General features: G+C 46.0%; 2 protein-coding genes across 2 annotated transcripts in view; one reads left to right on the top strand and one right to left on the bottom strand.

Moving 5' to 3' along the window:
• The window catches only part of DLEC1 (DLEC1 cilia and flagella associated protein), a 32,495-nt gene extending 25,680 nt beyond the window's left edge, over window positions 1–6,815 (top strand). The window contains exons 31-38 of the mRNA XM_041408561.1: window positions 100–222; window positions 1,201–1,295; window positions 1,383–1,467; window positions 1,993–2,202; window positions 3,097–3,258; window positions 4,178–4,331; window positions 4,919–5,039; window positions 6,663–6,815. Of these exons, the coding sequence (XP_041264495.1) occupies window positions 100–222; window positions 1,201–1,295; window positions 1,383–1,467; window positions 1,993–2,202; window positions 3,097–3,258; window positions 4,178–4,331; window positions 4,919–5,039; window positions 6,663–6,771 (1,059 nt within the window). The 3' untranslated portion in view covers window positions 6,772–6,815. The remainder of the gene's footprint in view (window positions 1–99; window positions 223–1,200; window positions 1,296–1,382; window positions 1,468–1,992; window positions 2,203–3,096; window positions 3,259–4,177; window positions 4,332–4,918; window positions 5,040–6,662) is intronic.
• Window positions 6,816–6,939: 124 nt separating this feature from the next.
• Window positions 6,940–17,405, bottom strand: ACAA1 (acetyl-CoA acyltransferase 1). The gene is made up of 12 exons (XM_041408746.1): window positions 17,192–17,405; window positions 16,270–16,363; window positions 15,986–16,043; window positions 15,113–15,192; window positions 14,626–14,668; window positions 13,061–13,159; window positions 12,571–12,651; window positions 10,746–10,936; window positions 10,478–10,657; window positions 9,665–9,720; window positions 9,058–9,203; window positions 6,940–8,748 (listed from the first exon to the last, which is right to left on the bottom strand). Exons 1-12 carry the CDS (start codon window positions 17,378–17,380, stop codon window positions 8,673–8,675), a joined length of 1,293 nt encoding a protein of 430 aa, XP_041264680.1. The 5' UTR covers window positions 17,381–17,405; the 3' UTR covers window positions 6,940–8,672.
• Window positions 17,406–18,178: the final 773 nt, after the last annotated feature.

The raw sequence follows: 18,178 nt of genomic DNA, 5'->3' as shown, positions 1-18,178 counted from the left end.
TGCATGCTGCTTGTGCAACTCAGTTTTGGCAGCTGAGTCCCGAGCTTCTTGTGCAATCCCCGGCGGGTCCGTGCACTGAACGCTCTCTCCCGGCCGCAGGTGGTTCCAGGAGGTGGCAGCAGCGACGTTTACATCTCCTTCACCCCGCTCGTCCTCCCGGACACCGAGGCTGAGCTGTGTTGTGACGGGCTGTTGCTGGGCTTCATGAGCCTGGACGACAAGGTAAACTGACTGTCACAGCAAGGCCAAAGGGGAATATAATTTCCCTTCCTGTAATTTATGTACAGGCTGCTGTTACCTGGCCAGTCTGTGTAAACAGTCCTGTTCCTGCTATCCTGTACATCCTTCCTTAACCAGGGTTATTCATCTGTTGCATTTCTCTTTTGAGCTTGGAAGCATTCTGGGCTGGGAATGTCACCATCTTCTTGCATTGTCTGGGGCAGCACACCTCAGACAAAAGCCCAGGGGTGTGAAATGCTATCACAACATCAGGTTTTATTGATAACAGTAGTTAACAATGGAAGTGAGACTCAGGAGTGCTGAATCCTGTTCCTGGCTCTGCATCCACCTTCCTGTGTGAATTTGGACAGCATATCTCTCCTCTGGGAAACTTCCTTTTCAACAACTGCTGATGTGAGGCTTGAACAGGGTTTTATGAATGGCTCAGCAATTCCCTGACATTAATTATTGCAAAGGTGCAAGGTAACCTGAATGAATGCTAATAGAATGTTCAGTAAAAACATCTCTAATAATCCTTATTCCTGAAGAAAGGACTGTAGAATAATAGTGTCCTGGAATGGTATGAGTTGGAAAGGACCAAATAGCTCCACCCCCCTGCCATGGGCAGCAAATCTTTAACCAGAAAAAGTTGTTCCACACTCCATCCAGCTTGGTCTTGAATGTTTCCAGAGATGGGGCATCCACAGATTCTCCAGGGAACCTGTTCCAGGGCCTCACCACCCTCAGAGTGAAGAATTTCTTCCCAACATCTGATCTAAACCTGCCCTGCATCTGTATCACCCAGAGCCATTCAGAGTCCAGCTTCTGCTTGGCCTGTGCTGTTCCATCATGTCTTACAAACAGGGCACTACCTTGCCAAACAGAATGCTATTTTGGCTGACAGCCTCTGGGGCTCAAAGCAGCATTTCAGGTTTAGTGCTACCATTTCCCACATGATTTCTGTTCCCTTGCTGTTGTCAGCTTGCAAGGAGGGTGCCCAGCAAGGTGCGGCGCAGTCACGGCTATGGAGCTCCACCCTTACGAGTGCACATGGAGGCTGTCCTGAGGCATCCCCTGTAAGTCCCACAGCTCACAGCTGCCACCCTCATGGAATGGGTCAGCCTGGCACAGGGCTGTGACCAGCCCTGGTTCTTTACATTCAGGTTAGAAGTGGAGATGGATCACGATAGAGGAATGGTGTTTTATTCAGTGGCGAGTGATCTCCTGCCTGCTAAGCCTTTTTTTGGAGTGAGTATTTCCCACACTGATGTATTTGTATTGCTGTGCTGCTGGGAGAATTCATAGCTGTGTGCACATGGCTGTGAAAATGCATCCTAATCACCAATAGCCTCATTTTCTGCATTGCACATAACAAGATAGGGAACAAAAAAAAACCAAAAGCACTCTAATTACTTATTAGCCAGGAATAAGAAAAGCTGAGTTCACACAATGCCTGTTTTATTCAAATTTTTCTTTCATTGTAGGGGAGTTTTTAAGTAGAAAAATAATTTCTGATTTTCAGGACATAAAGGTCCAAAAGCAAAATGAGTCACTTCAGTTGTGTGACCCTTGGCATTTGAAAACTTAGACTTTATTATGTTACTTTTATTTTGGTTTTTCACTTAAGAAATGTTGAGTAACACAGGTAGAAAATACTGGGTTGCTTTGGGGTAAAATCCTTTAGAGCCCTGCTGGTGCTCCATGACCAGACAGAACAACACAGACCTCTCCAGGGAGTTAAAACTGACCAGTTCTGAATCATTTCTCCCCCAGGTTTTGACAGATGCAGTAATTACTCAGAGTTTGAAACTCATGAATTGTACCAAGATTCGGCTGTACTTCAGGCTTTTTCTGTCTACACCCTCTATGCCCTTCAGCCTCTCCAGCACAGATCCCAAAAAGAACACTGAAACATCCCACAGCAAGAAGGAGGAAAGGGAACAGCAACTGCAACATGTACTTTATCCACAGCAAAACATGCTGGTAGGCTCAAAAAGAATGATCCTGTGCCAGATTAGGGAGTTTTGTAATTGGTGTGTTAGTGTGGCCCAGAAGAACCACAGGAAAACACAACTGGCATAGAAATCTCCCAGTTTCGGGGGAGTGGTGCTGTATTAGCAAATGCTAATTACTGCCATTTTGCCTGCTACATTGCAGATACAGATTATTTATTTTCTGCAGATAATCTTTTTCTGTTCCTGATGTGCTTTTCCCATCAACTCTGACCTGCTGCAAATTCCTGCAGAAAACCCTGTGAGTTTGGAGCTCACTTAAATCAATAGCCATATATATGTTGGACAAATTAAAAGATTTCCAAGGACTGCAGTCTTCCCTCATTTCCTTAAATTAGATGCAGGCAGAGCAAGGAGAGGAAAATTTGATTGGTTTTGGGTGTACAAATTACATTAAAGGAAATGAAGTCCCAGAGTAGAGAATTAGGTAACCTGCAAAGAATGAGTAACTGTTGCATTTTTGAAGCGTGCTTCACTTTTTGCTGTGTTCATTTTGACATGGAGACACATCTCAATTCTGCATGTGGGGGAAGAAGTAGGATTTAGATGTCTAAGACAGCTTTGGGAATGTGATATTTGTACCCTCAGGAACTCATAACTTTTGGCTTGCTAGAGACTGTTTCTCCCCTGTGGTTCAGAGATCAGCTGTTCACCTTTACACTCCATCTCTGTGTACTGCATTCATAGGAAATAGCTGTGGTTTTTTTCTTTAATTGTATTGCTTTGTTCCAGTGGGAGTTTGGCTGCTGGCATGACACCTTTGGGTTCCAGTGGGAAAATGTGTGCCTGGGCCTTTGTGTACTTAGGATTTCCTGCACACAGTTGTCATCTTATGTGATGGTCATCAGAATTCCTCTTCCCACAGGTGAAAGTGTCATTCCACACAAATCTGGAGCTACTCAGGTATCAGCATTTGCCAGAGACCCAGCTGCTTCCTGGATGCCAAGTGCTCCAGCTGGAGAGTGGAGAGAGAAAGCTGAAGTTTAATCAAAATCTGGTCATTGAGCACAGTAATTACACTTCCCAGGTAAGGTCAGGACAGGGTCTCTGGGCCCTGGGAAAGGGCTGTTTCAGCAGCGTCTCTGACTTGGATTAGGATTTACTCAGCCTTGAATTACAGGCAACTTTGGAGTAAATGGCTGTGGGGTTGCTCTCTGCTGAGACTGCAGGTGATTCCCAGGTGGGCTGTGCAGGTTGGGGTCACACCCTGGTGCTGGTACCCCAGCTGTGCATGGCAGCCCGGGTGACACTCAAAGGGCCACACACCCAGTCACAGGATGACTCTGAGACAGGGGCCAGGGCTGTCTCAGGGAACAAGCCATGCCTGAGTCACCAGGCAATGCCTCCTGCAGCAACCAAGGGCTTCTGGAAAGGCTCCTGAGTCTGCTGAGCTCCTGCAGTGTGGTCACAGCCCACGTGCATGTAAAGACTGATCCCTTCCAGTCAGAAATCTATAACCCAGCCTCCAGCACCCAGTACACTGCAGGCATTTCTATTTTCTTTTCAAAGCAGGTATTTCTGAGGCATGACCTGTGTAAGACTGAGCACCATACCTAAGATACAGTCAAGTGAATCATAATCTTGGGCAATCTGCACAAACTGAATGACTCATAGTGGGCCATATACAGTCCTGAGGGACCAGGAGATGCTGTAATGTCTGCAGTTCCACAGAAAACCCTAAAAACAAATGAGACTGTTCACTCCATGTTCCTTCATTAAGACCACAGTGTCTGCTTTGAAAACCTGTCCCAAAAAAGTAACACACAAGCAACAACTTAATTCACTCAAGGCTGTAGAATGGGAATTGACTCTATTGTGAAAGATCACTACAAAAATTCTTGATTCAGTGGTTGGGGTTAAGAATGATCCAGATAGAGCAGGAATTACTAAAGCTCTATAAAAATGAGGTGGGTTTTATTGTCTTTTCCCTTTCCCCTGTTTTGCAGCTGGTCCCATTGACTGCCTACCTCACTGTTCCAGTCCTGGAGCTCTCCTGTGACAGGATTGATTTCCAGACCTGCTTTGTTGCACAGACCAAGACAGAACATGTCTTCCTGTATAACAGGAGTGGCTGCAGAAGCTACTGGACTGCTTTGCTGGGTATTCTGGTTTTGCAATTGATTTCCTTGTTACAGAGTTTCACGAGGACTGCATGCACTCACTCAATATAGGGGCAGTATGTGATGATCCTAGGTGCAAACATGGTCTGCTTTTGTTCTCACTTATGTGGGCTTTTCCCCTTCTATCTTTCCCCTCCCTTTTTTGATATGATTGTACCACTACTGATTTCAGCAGTTACTCCACATCTAACCAAAAGATTGAGTCTCGGCCCTCACAATTCTTGGACGTGCTCTGCTCATTTATAAACTAGTCCTGAGAGGCAGTAAGAAGCAGCAGCTCCTCATGGGTTCAGTTTGAGGATGAGCCTAATGCTGTTAATAATAGATGGGCTCCAGAGGAAAGAAGATCAGGGCCTTATTATTTCAGTGTGGAGACCACTGATCACTGCCCTTGATTAGAAGATGAAAACAGAGTCTGGGCACATGCACAGAAACCCTCTGACAGTGTGAGACATGATGGATTAGTTGCTCAGCAAAGAGGTGCATTGCTGTGAGTGCTGCTTGCAGTACACAGTTACACAGAGGGTGTTGTATGCCTTTGTTTGACATTTGCCCCTTCCACTGCAGATGAACAGAAAAGCCCTAAGGCCATGCAAGTATTTTCCATCTTCCCAACTAAAGGCATTTTGGAGGCACGTGAAGGGGAGGCACCTACCAGAGAGATTCTGCAGATCAGCTTTGCTGCAAGGTACAGTTAACAGGACTGAAATTGTGCTGTTCACAGAGAGCTGGGGTTGTTCAGCCTAAAGAGAAGGCTCTGGGGAGCCTCAGAGCCCCTTCCAGTGCCTAAAGGGGCTCCAGGAGAGCTGGAGAGGGACTTGGGACAAAGGCCTGGACTGATGGGAAAGGGGGAATGGCTTCACATGGCTAGAGGGCAGAGTTAGATTAGAAAGAACTTTTGCACTGTGAGGGTGGTGAGGCCCTGGCACAGGTTTCCTGGAGAAGCTGTGGCTGCCCCATCTCTGGAATTGTTTAAGGCCAGGCTGGGTGAGGCTTTGAGCAAGCTGTTCTAGTGGAACGTTTTCCTGCCAGGGCAGGGGCTTGGAACAAGATGAAGTTTGCTGTGTCCTCCAACCCACAACATTCCATGATTCTGTGATGACCCAAAGACTTTAATTTCTTTGTTCTGATTAGGGAAATACAGCTAATGTAAAAAAATATATAAATTCCACTGCAAAGTATTTTTGGAGGTTATGACATGGTGGCAGCAAGTTAAAATAAGTCTATCCTAGTGATTTCAGTGAGCTCTGAAAACTGCTGACAGGGAACTTTCAAGCAAACTGTAGGTGAGTTATTGCCATAACTCCCATCTCCTTGGAACACAATCCAGTGATTTCCATCACTGGAGCCACTGATACTGCAGTGGGATGGAGCTTTGAGCAGCTGCACTAAACTGTTCCTACTTAGAGGAGCATGGTGGTCCAGAAGCCTCCCCAGGCTCCTGAATGCCTAAATTTTTCTGGAATTCTGCTGAATATGCCTGAAGCACTTCTTTTTGTCTGACAAATGCACTAATCAGCACGGCTGAAAATGCCTGGAAATACCACAAAGCAAAGATGTTGCTGTGTAGCAACCAGCTTATCTGTTGGGCTCCACAGGAAGAATTCCCAACACAGCAGAGTGTGGGATCAATGTGGCAGTAGGAGATAATTATATGCAAGGTGTGAAGTGATTTTAATAATTCACCTCCACAAATCAGTGGTCTTTCTGCAGAGGAATTGTTTTATGAGAAGGAAAAAACAGACTGGTAGAACAGGCATTTGCCTCAGGCCCTTACAACAGCTGGCACTTGGACACAGAAGTCCTTCACAGGAACAGTCTCAGGAGAACTGAGTGGCATTAGCCTTGGGCAGATAATGCTCTTCAACTTGGTGCAAAACTAGTTTTTGCAACCTTTTTGATGTTAATTTACAATTTGGGCTCCACTGACTGCCCCTTGTCTTAGGGGAGTGACAGAAACTTTTCCCTTCAAACTTTGTCAAAGTGAGGAGTTTTCACATCAAGGCAGTGCAGGTGTTTGCTCCCAGCAGAGCTTCATTTCATTTACTCACCTGAACCAGAATTTCACAAGTAGGATGATATTCTCATTCTTTCAAACATGAATCCAATGTCTTCAGGCACAGACCTGAACATCCTTTTCAAACACCATGTATTGTACCTGTGGAACACAGCCCTGTGGACTTGGCACTAACATTAGTGACCTGTGCTTGTGACTTGGAGCATTCTTAGAACACCATTCTCCCCTTTTCCTCTCATCCCTAAACACACAACTGCACGTAGCTGCAACTGAACTTTTTGCTGTGCATTTTAGGAGCAACACTGACTATGAAGCTATTGTGACCATTTCTGGAATGCTGGAAGAGAAGCCTTGCAAGCTGCACCTCAGAGGGCGAGGAGTGCACCATGAGAAGGTGCCTTAAGCAGGACAATGTGGGACAAATGTCAAGGTAACAGGTTGGATGCAGGTGTGCCAGCAGCTGAGCCTGTATTTTCATCCGCTTCTGTTGTTTTTAGTGGGGACTGGAATTTTAGCAGAATGAAAATAATTTAGGTTATGTGGAAAGAAATGATACCTTAACCAGTCGTAATCACACTCTGTACTGTTACTTTTATTGCTGTGGTAAGCTTAGCTTTAGGCACAGAACAAAGTTTTATATTGCAAAGCACCTGTGTAAGTCAGGCCAAAGCCCTCTGCAGAGCCCAACATGCTTTGAATCACAGCTAAAGACTATTCATACCTTAAAATAAATTTTGTTTTGCCTCATTTATTTGTTTGACATTAAAATGGACATTGACACATAATAAAACAAGAGTTGGTGAATAGGCCAGCATTTCCCATGCTGTTTTCTCAGTGCCTTACATTAAAAGGGGAAGAGAGAACTCTCCTTGGTCTCCTTGGAAAATTACCAACCTATGTGTTTCATCATGCTTGGGCCTTGAGAACACCCCCTTCAGCAACAGAGGGAGAAACCCTTCTTCCCTTTCATTCTTTCCCCCCACATGGTTCCCATTTACTCTCACTTCTCTTTAAACTATTTTAGTATTATTTCAGCTAAAGGTCACTGGAATTCCCACTTCTGAATCTGTTAAATTTTCCACTTCCATTAAATAAAAGGCTTTTGTAAATGGCTCATTATCCCCTCTAAATAATTCAGTTTTTTGGCTCTAAGACAGGGCCTTAGATTGCTGGGTGAGACAGGCTACAGCATGGGATTGTGAAAATAACAAGAGCTATAACTCATCATGACCTTCAACTAAAATTCATCATAAAAAGGAAACAAATGTATTGCAAGAACCCAATTGTATTATTAAGTGCAAAAACAAAAGTCAGGACAAAGTACTTCAGTTTGTTACAAATTCAAAGCAGCAATGAGTGAATTTCTTTTTCAAGCTGAGTTTCAGTGATCTTCCTGTTCAGACAAGAAAAGAAATAAGGGATGACAAAAGACACAAGACAGAACATGCTTGTATTAGTACACTGAAGGACTGAGCTGTCACTGATATTCATGTAGTGCTTGCAGTAAATGTAATGCTGCAATTTGCTTTGTGTTAGGTAAGTAAATATGATTAAGCATAAGATTGTCCTTGGAGTCACACAAACTGACACTCACACATGTAGAAGAAGGAATGGCCACATCCAAATCCTGGCTTCTAGCCATTCAAGAGAACCTTTCCATGCAGGCATTTCCTGTAGAAATTATGTTCCAGTCCTTCCACTTTCCCCCATTGGAGGCTTCAGAGCAGCTCCACCAGCAGGGAGCTACAGCCCATCCTCCAGTATAGGGACAATTTAAGACACAGACAACTTCAGATTGGGCTAGGACAGATGCAGTCATAAAGGCAAGGATGTCAAGTCTTTGCTTCAAAACAAGCTCTTTTAAACTTCTTACAAATGGTGAAACCTTTTAAGGAAATGCTGGAAAAGTCTTTTCACGTGGACTGATGGCTTCATTTTGAGTGACTCTTTTTGCCAATTTGTCATACAAAAATACTGTCCCATGAACTATTTCCCTCTGGTAATATTCACAGAGTAAAGAGATCAATTAAATTAAAAATATTAATTCATAATCACCACACATGGGGCTGTAGTTGAATTTCAGCTGAGCTAATCTGTTATGGCAGGAAGCCATGTGCCAGTTTTGCATTTCCTCGCCTTCTTCGCAGAACTGCACCATTAATTCTACTTCACAATTTCTGCCTAAAATTTGTAGATCTAGTAACAAATCCCAGAACCCACTTGATTTCAGTGGAAATCACTTGCTATGCCTAGGGAAGGCAGAGAGGGAGCTGTGGTGTTGTTGTGTCAGCACTGGAGCTCACTTCACTTCCCCGGGTACTCGAACACGGCTGCGGCGCCCATGCCAGTTCCAATGCACATGGACACGACTCCATATGCTCTGAAACAAAGACCATGTGGAATTAAGGAAAAAGGCAGCTCAGATTTATATCATTTAGGAGAAAAAAAAATAAAAATAAAGAATACAACAAATAAAGAATACAATAAATTCTGCTGCTCTCCTGTTTCACTAGGAGAGCCCCAGCTAATGCAGGTTCAAAGCCATCCATGGGATGGAGAAAGCTTAACCCAAAGGGAAAATTACCTCATCCAAGGGATGGAGGAAGCTTAACCCAAACTGGGGACCCCTGAGCCTGTGGGAGCTGCACAGCCAGAAGGTGTGAGGCCAGTGCTGATGCTCAGCACTCACCTCTTCCCTCTGCGCTTCAGTTCATTGAGCAAAGTGACGACCTGCCGAGCACCGGTACAGCCCAGGGGGTGTCCCAGTGCTATGGCTCCTCCCAGGGGGTTCACCTTCTCCATGGGAATGCCCAGCTTTTCAACACAGTACACAGCCTGCAAAGACACAGGGAATGATTTCATGGATGCTCTTGTCTCAGTTCTCAGCTCTCCTGCTGCAGGTCAGAGGCCTGACCCCATCGTTCTCAGGGGAAAGGAGTGGAACTGATCCAAGGCAGAGAAGTGAGTTAAAACTGTCCACTTCATCTCAAACTGAGCCCACACACATTCAGACAACCTGACAATAAATCACAGCCCTGGTGAAACAGATGTTGCAAGTTGGTATGAGAGCACAATAGCCAATTCTTAGTGGACTTTTTTTTTTTCTAATATTAAGCTGTATAAGCAATGTCCTGGTCATTTTTATTTGAAGGAAAAGGAAAATAGTCTGCACATGTTATTAACATTTGGCTGAAGATGTAATATGTGGAACAAGTTGAAAATCTTAACCTGGAGACCGAGCTGAAAAACACTCAGTTGCCAAGCAATGCAGCAACACAAACATGATGCTCACTCACCTGGCTTGCAAAGGCTTCATTAATTTCATATATATCAATGTCATTCAGAGTCAGACCTATGGGCCAGAAAAGTCAGGAGTTAAAAGGAGCTATTTTTGCCTCTTATATCAAAGAGAGTAATTGCCTGACAGCCTCCCTCTCTGAATTCCAGTTCTACTCCATCTAAGAAAGAGGAACCTCACCTCCATGTGGGGTATCTACACTTGAACAAGTTTATCTACAGCAGAGCAAAGACTGCAAAACATCACAGTTTATGGCATTGTGTCACTGAATCTGCCATGTTTCCTCAGATTAAGTGTGATTTCTCTGCACAGGGATTAAGGACTGAAGGGTGTTTGGAGAGTGGAAGATAAAGCTACAGGTGGGCATGGGGCTGCAGCCAGGCCAGGCTAAATCAGCTCATCAGCTACAAAAGCTGTTTAATCCAGTAAGTGTGGTAAAAACCTAAGTAATATGACAAAATTGTAAAGAGAAGAATCCATCAAAAACCAAACACAAAATCACCCTACACATTGGCCATAATAAAGAAGAGAAAACAGCACTAAGTGAACACTGAATCACTTGCCACATGTCAGCTCTTGTTGAGTCTGTGCAGGGATTTACTCCTGAGCTTCTCAAAGGTGAGTGAATGACAATTTACACACCAGTACAAGGCAAAAGCATTGCAACAATCTGAGGAAGGACCTCTTTTAAGGTTTCAGATTTATCTTCACTGTTCCTGGGGCAAACAGCTGCACAAGCTTGAATAATATAACCTTAAATCTCATTCCAAGGAGTCTGGTCTACTTTGCCTGAATGCCAGATGGTTCTCACCTGCCTTTTCCACAGCAACAGGGATGGCATAGGCTGGCCCTATGCCCATCACATCAGGTGGGACCCCCACCACAGCAAAGGACCTCAGCACCCCCAGCACTGGTAGTCCCAGCTGTGCTGCCTTGGAGCGTTTTGCCAGGAGAACAGCAGCTGCTCCATCGCTGACCTGGCTGGCATTCCCTGTTGGAAGAGACCTATTAACATGCTTTTTGTTCTAGTAAAGGCAGGTAAACCAGAAGAACAGCACAAATGTAACAGCTCAGCTGACCTGCTGTAGTGCTCCCATCCTCTTTGAAGGCAGGTTTCAGCTTTGCCAAGCCTTCCAGTGTTGTGGAGGGCCTGATCCCTTCGTCTTCGTGCACAGTGATTGTTTTTTTGTTGCCCTCATTATCTGCAACAGTGGTCTTAACTGGAACAATCTCTGTTTTAAACAGTCCCATCTGCTGAGCTTTTGCTGCTCTGGTAAAAAAAAAAAAAGAATATGAAAGGTTAAAATGTTTTGGAGATGAAGTGCAGGAGAACTAAAGAGAAGGAAAGCAGTCAGAGAATGAACTACGGTGGGATTTGGTACATCATCACTGAGTGGTGGTCAAGACAACAGGCACATCCTTACTTTCATTCATGGAAAGACAAACTTTTTACCTCTACATCAACATTATGGGCATTGTCCCCAAATCTGGGTCACAGGATCACTCATTTCAGAGCAATATCCCCATTCTGTTCCCATCAACACCTCTGTGCCTGACTGACCACCACCAGCCCCCAACATGAAGTTTTATTTTTTTCAGGGGTACAGCCACATCACAATTGTAAGAGAATAAATGAACCCTTGAACTAGCAGCAGTCAACAACTGTCATGACTAGGCAGAATACAATTAACTAAACCAGAATTAGTCAAGCCACGTATATTTAATCTTTCCTATCAGCAAGGTAATTTAAAACCTTTCAAAGCACAGCTTATTTAGATTTACCTTCCAGAGGTAAATCCTTCACAGAGAATACAAATTGGAGACTAAAAGCTTGTTTTACCTCTTCATCACTTTGCACTTTTACTCATAAAAAATGAAAATATTCAATGCTCCCAGATAACTGAGAATTGGAGCAAAGTGCTGAAGAACAGGTCAGTAACTGCACAGATGTCCTGAGACCAAGGCCAGAAAGTCACCCCTTGCCTCATGTGAGCAGGAGGATCACATTCACATACCCTTTTGGTTATCAGCTCCATGGCAGTGAGAAAGGCTGCCATGCCAAGTTCCCTGAGCAGCAGGGCCAGAATTTAAAGGTTAACTACCCTGTGCAGTGGCTTCCTGTGTTAGATAAATAATTGGACCAGGCTGATGCTTAAACAGAGCTCTGAAAGCAAGTTTAACTCTTTGATGGCAGGAACTTTACCCTATCACCTGCCACTGCTCTGGCAGCACAGCCCCATGGATTCCAGGGTCAGTTGATTTTGGCAGTGATTTAACCCAGAGGAAGGTGATCAGAGGTAGGAGTGGACTCACTCAGAGCCAAACACCTGCAGTGAGGACAAGCCACTCTTCTCACAAGCTCAGCAGTTCTCTACCAACAGCCACACTCAACTATTCCCTCATGGGAAAGGCTCCTCCTGCTGCTGCTCCCACATTCAGGTTCCAGTGATCCTGAGCCAAAGCCACTATGAAAATACCTCACCAGGCACTCGTTCCAGAAACCTCCCTGAGGTTCTGTCACAGAAACACAGAACGGTTTGGGTTGGAAGGGACCTTAAAGATCATCCAGTTCCACCCCCACTGCCATGGGCAGGGACCTTTGGATGCTGGAACAAGCAGGGCACTCACTGTTCACTCACGAGTCCGTGTGCCCAGTGATACTTGTGTGAGATCAGTCCCACAATCCCAGCACAGCTCTGGACTCCAGTTCCTCCATCACACACAACCCTGCACAGGCACTGAATTTCAGTTGGACCCCCTCAGGCTTCCTGCCTCACTATTAAGGACTGGAAGGCAACACAAAGGCTGCACTTCACCAGGACGTAGCAGTGTGTTTTCTAGCTGTTCTTATTTCTTAACTAAAAGGTTAAAAAACCCCAAAAGACTAACAAAAACAGCATTTACTTTTGTTGGGAAGCCAAGGCAAAGGCATCTTGCTTCTTCCGGGAAACTCCAAACTTCTCTGCCACATTTTCTGAGGTTATGCTGGGGAAAAAAAAACATCACAGAGTTATTCCAAGAACACATCTAATGCAGCTGCACTGGCTTCTACTAAGATCACATGAGGTATAAGCAATGGCTTTAGTTTGAAAACCAACTGCTGTCCTCTCAACTCAGAAATACTGGCATAAACTAATCCTGAATCAAATCTAGGACCAGAACAAAGTTCAAATCTGTTCTCCTTGCTCAACAACCCACTGATCTTAAGACAAGAAAATCTTTGATCAGAGTTAGTGATTTCTACCCATTTCATGTCATTAATCTTCCACCACAGCCAAGGATGCCAACACGCACAGCTCCAAGCTCACCAGGTTCAGGCTGATTTGTAACTGTGGTCACTGAGGAGACAGAGCATCTATAAAACCCTGAAACTGTGGGAAGGGGAAACACTTACCCCATAGGAATAAGGCAATCTCGAGCTTTGGGGTTATCCATCATGTTGGAACTGATATCACCAGGGTTATTTGCACTTCTGAGGGACATTGTTTCCACTCTAAATACAAGAAAAATTTGAATTGCTCCATTAAGACTGATCAAAACTCAGTATCCTGACAACATGCTTTCCCATTATCCCACAGAAACACAGCTGCTAATTAGGAACTGGCTGAAGCAGAATCTCTTCAATCATCAATTTAAGAATTCTCATGAAATGAAAACAGATTGTGAGATTCAACTGGTTCTTGCTTCACTAGAACAGGATACCAATGTCAGCAGTTAATTTCTTGTGCTTCCACAGCTAGGAAGGAATTGCTATGATTCTGGCACATTTGTCCTCAAACATAATGAGGTTCAAGGGCTGGAGTTTTCAGTCAGACTGCCAACAGACATAAAAATACCACTCACATCTTAAGAACAGGTTGGCAGTAGAAAAAGAAGTATTGAGCAAACCATGGCAAAGAGATTTCAGTGAGTTGCACCATTTGTGTTTCACACTACAAAGAATTTCAGACATAGATCCCACAGGGTGCAATCTTTGACCCACAGATGAATTAACACATTGAAGATACTCAAATTTACTGCCGTAATACAAAGCCATCAGTTAAGACTCGTGAGCTTTTGCAAGGTCAATCTAGATTTTGAAGCCTACAGTGGGAAGAGGGTTTGAATTCTACTCTGCACCACACAAGTACCTTTATGAAGAATAAATAACAAAGAAACTACTCCTGGAAAATGAAAGACAAGCAGAAAGTAAGGCAGCTTGTATTAAGTGCTATCAGCAATTTAAACTAGCTCTAAGATGGGACACCATAATTGACTTCAGCTGCATCTGCTCCTGAAAGAAGGCACAGGACTGGGTTTTTAGTAAGTGAAACCCCAGCTACTGTCTTTTATGCTTGAATCCAGGGTTTCTCCACTCACAAAAACTAAGACTTGGGATAAACTCAGCTCCCAAAAGCTATTTGTAACTTATGGATTGTATGTCTTCTGCAGATCAGAGGCCAGACAGCTTCCCACAGCAAAACCCAGTGTCTGACACACCCAAGGGTGCAAAGGCCATCAGTCCCTTTAAGCACAACATCTTGGTGGACATTACTGTGTGCAGTAACAATTAATGAAAGATTAATCAAGAGATAAGAAAGAGAAACCCAGTATTTTTGCCTCAGGATTAATAGTTTTTCTTCACTCCTTCTTCAGAAGTCAATGTGTATGTGGTCACTAGTATTTCCCCAAAACCAACCTAATGTTTACATAATCCTTCAAAAAATAAGCATTGCTTGTGATGTTAGGACTGAAGCACAGAACAGCTCATCTGTCCAGCACAGAACAGAACCTGTAAGGCTGCAGAACACTCATTAGCACACATAGGATATTAATTTCTTCATCCAAGAGAGCTGCTGGTCTTTCAAGAGGCTAGTTAATTGCAGACTAGCTAAAAAGGTCATTTTTTAGCAGGCCATTGCACAGGGACAGTGTTACCTTCAGGAAGCCTAAGCAAGCACTATGAAAATACTTCCTTACCCACAGGCCAAGCCAATGTCATACGATCCATTTCGGATGCCACCTGTAACAGCAGTGCATAAATGTTCTTACTGTCATCAGGAGCAAAAGCATTTCCAGCCCAGCTGCAGCTTCCAAACACCTGAGCACCCAGAACAGCCAAATGGGCATTTCCTCACCCTCCTGCCTGCCAGAGACCAGGCCAAGGAGCTGATGGGGCTGAAGGCTACCATGAGGCCAGAGAGAACTGGAAGGACCCTTCTGGAAGCTGCCTGATATGGAGGTGATGGTGGAACTCATCCCCAGAAAACCAAGTAATTTCTCTAGGGATAAACTCGGCCACTCAAGGACACGAAAGTATTTAGCTAACACCATACTGCAAATTCCCTACAGCACAAGACATTATCACTGTTTTACTGCTCAGAGACTGGAGGACAGGAGCATTGAGCCCTTGGGATGGGACAGGCTCTGGTGGACTGAGTCTGATGCCAGTGCCCACAAAACCTACCAGCTATGTTGATAATGGCCTGCAGCCCGGAGGAGCACTGCCTGTTCACACTGGAGCACGGCACCGTCTCTGGAATGCCACTGCAAAACAAGGGAATGGTGGCAAAGACTCAGTGATAAAAACCAATAACAACAACCCAAAGCTCTAAAGAGTGCATTAATCCACCTGATTAAACTTTAACCCTCAAGTTCCAGGCAGATCCCTTTATCCAGTGCTTGATCTATTGGGTCCTGCACCAAGGGAAAGCAAAGTTCAAAGATAATTTCTTCACTTCATTTGCAAGTGGTTCCAAGTGCTGTTTCCCCATGGATCTGTCTTCAGAAGGTGCTCTGTAAGCAAGGCCCTGCCCTGGAGATCCTGAGCTCTGACCCAGGCCAGAAACCCTGAAAAGTTCTGTAATATTCATAAACTATGGCAGGCTGTGCCTGCACCCCTCTAAAGCGGTAACGCAGTGATTGAAGAAAACAATGGCAACAGAAACTAATTGAAATATCTGGCATCTGGGATCCAGCTCAGTAGGAGCCACTGACCAGCACTGAGCAATGACAGAAAAACCTGAGCCCATCCATGGTTTGGGGACCAGACACAGCAGAGAGAGGTGCAGTCTCAGAGAGTGCAGCTGGGAGCACAGAACACCATGTCCCTCTCAGAAGCCCAACACAGGCAGCACAAACAGATCAAACAGCTTCATCTGCCTCCCTGTCTCTGTGCCATCAGCGTTCTCAGAGCTCGATCAAAGTCCAGTTTCTAGGCAGAAGGTGATTTGTTGTAATTCCTGGGAGTGCAATCTCTGACCTCACTGCAATCTCTGACCCTGAGCTACTCCATGGCTCAATGAGGAGAGGAGGAACCTGAGTCTGGCTGAGAGCTTACCTTAGAAACTGTGCAACTCTTGCAATCAAGGCACCAGCTCCAGGCTGCAGCACATTCCCTGAGTGCAAAGACACAATTCCAGTCAATTGGCTGCACTCCCCCCACAGGCACTGAAGGGATGTTCCTATCACCAGATCAGAGCCCCACCACCAACAGGACAGGCATGAAAACCTTATGCTACACACTAGCCCAGCCCCATGAGAGTTGTGAGTATCCCACACGGAGAGCCTCTCCCACAGAACTGCCCAGACCAGGAGTTTCACCAGGCAGAGGCTGTCACTCACCCACACAGATGTCTCCCAGCACCTCAGGACGGAGGTTGACATCCTGAAGGACAGCTGTCATCACAGCAGCCAGCAGCTCATCAGGTGTTGTGTCCTAAAATGCACAGGGGATCAGCACCGCCAGTGAACACCAGTAAGTGCCCTGTCACCAGTTCAGCCTCAGACCACTTCAGAGGCTGGCCAGTGGTGCTAAGGCAGCTTTACTCCATTTCTCAGCTCACGGTGGTTGCTGTTTTCCTACCACAGCAGAATTATTTGCTTGCTTTTACCCCAGGTTTCCTTCAGGCACCACATCACACAGGCTGCTTTCTCACCTTCCTTAGATTTATAGGAACATGCTCTGCAAAGCCTTCAAAATCACACAACTACAGAGATTTATGTGACAAGAGCCAGCAAATGGAGCCTCTCCATTTGTTTTGTGAAAGAAGCAGGGGTGACCCCTCAGCCGGTGGGGAGCAGCCAGCATGAGGAGACCTGTCTGGAAGGATGACAAGGAACGAGCACCCTTTGGGGTCACAGCCTGGCACCGTGTTCTTTCCCAGGACTCTGTGGATGTCACCCAAGGAAAAGCAGGTTCCAGAGGGCGGCAGGTCCGTGCCAAGCTGCGCAGGTGGGGGACACGGCGGCTGCTCGTGTGGCAGGGCAGGTGACAGCGGACTGAGATCGCTCCCCGGGCTGCCAGGGGAGCTGGGGACACAACGCCCGACTCCTTCGGGGGATGCCACTGGCGCTGCCACCCCCAGCATTAAAACCATCACACAGATTTAGACTCTTCCAGAGCACAGCAGCGGTGTCCGGGGGTCAAGCAGGGGTCCAGCACCCAGGCCTGCAAGGAGGGGAGGCGAAGACAGGGGAACCCCTTTCCCAACGGGGATGCCAAGCACCTGTGGGGACCCGGCGGGCAGGATCCCCCGGGCCGTACCTTGAAGCCGCCGCGGCGGGCGCGGCCGATGGCGGTCCTGCGGCCGTGCACCACCACCACATCGTCGGGGCTGCTGGCCCGCGGGGGGCCTCCGGAGCAGGGCACGGCCCTGGGGGCGGCCCCCGGGCCCGGCGCGGCCCCGGCCAAGTGCCCCAGCACCAGCTGCGCCCGCCGCGCCGCCGCCGCCATCTTGTCACGGGAGCGGATTGCTCTTTTCCATGAGCCCGCCCCCTCATTTGCATATAGGAGAGCGGGGCAAGCACCCTGCTCATTTGAATTTCCACGCCCACTTCATTTGCATGGCGCCGCCCCCGGGGCAAACCGCGCTCCGTCCGCGAAGCGAACGGACCAAGGGAAAAAAATAAAAAGGGGGAATAAAGGGAAAGAGGAGGGGAAAAAAAGGGAAAGAAGAGAGGAAAAAGGAGGAAAAAGGAGGAAAAAGGAGGAAAAAGGAGAAAAAAGGAGAAAAAAGGAGAAAAAAGGAGAAAAAAGGAGAAAAAAGGAGAAAAAAGGAGAAAAAAGGAGAAAAAAGGAAGAACGGGGAAAAAAAGGCGGGAAAAGGAACAGGGCAGAGAAAATGAGGGAATGAGGGGAGGAGTGGGAAAATTAAGATGAAATAGAAATAAAAATACTCAAAATGTTAAAATAAAAATAAATTAATTAAAATAAATGAAAATTAAGTTCAGAAGCACGAAATCCTGCGCATTGGGAGTCCAAGGTGGAACGTCAGGACAAAGGGACACGCAGGACCATCGGCTCAGAGAGGCTGCACAGATCCACCTGCTCCAGAAAAACCCAGGAACCACCAACTCTTTGTCACTGCCCCCGGGATGGTCACACCAATGCCCCCTGTGCCCCCCACCCATGCTGGGACCTGCCCTGTGGGGAAAGGGCTGTCCCTGTGAGCAGGGCACAGGCAGTAGGAGTGCAGGCTCATGAATCATTAATGTTAGAAAAGACCTCCAAGATGATCAAATCCAACCATGT

The sequence above is a fragment of the Onychostruthus taczanowskii genome, unplaced genomic scaffold (assembly GCF_017590055.1).
Source record: "Onychostruthus taczanowskii isolate IOZ18803 unplaced genomic scaffold, ASM1759005v1 scaffold3, whole genome shotgun sequence".
Classification (NCBI taxonomy): Eukaryota; Metazoa; Chordata; class Aves; order Passeriformes; family Passeridae; genus Onychostruthus; species Onychostruthus taczanowskii.
This window is presented reverse-complemented; position numbering and strand designations above follow the sequence as displayed.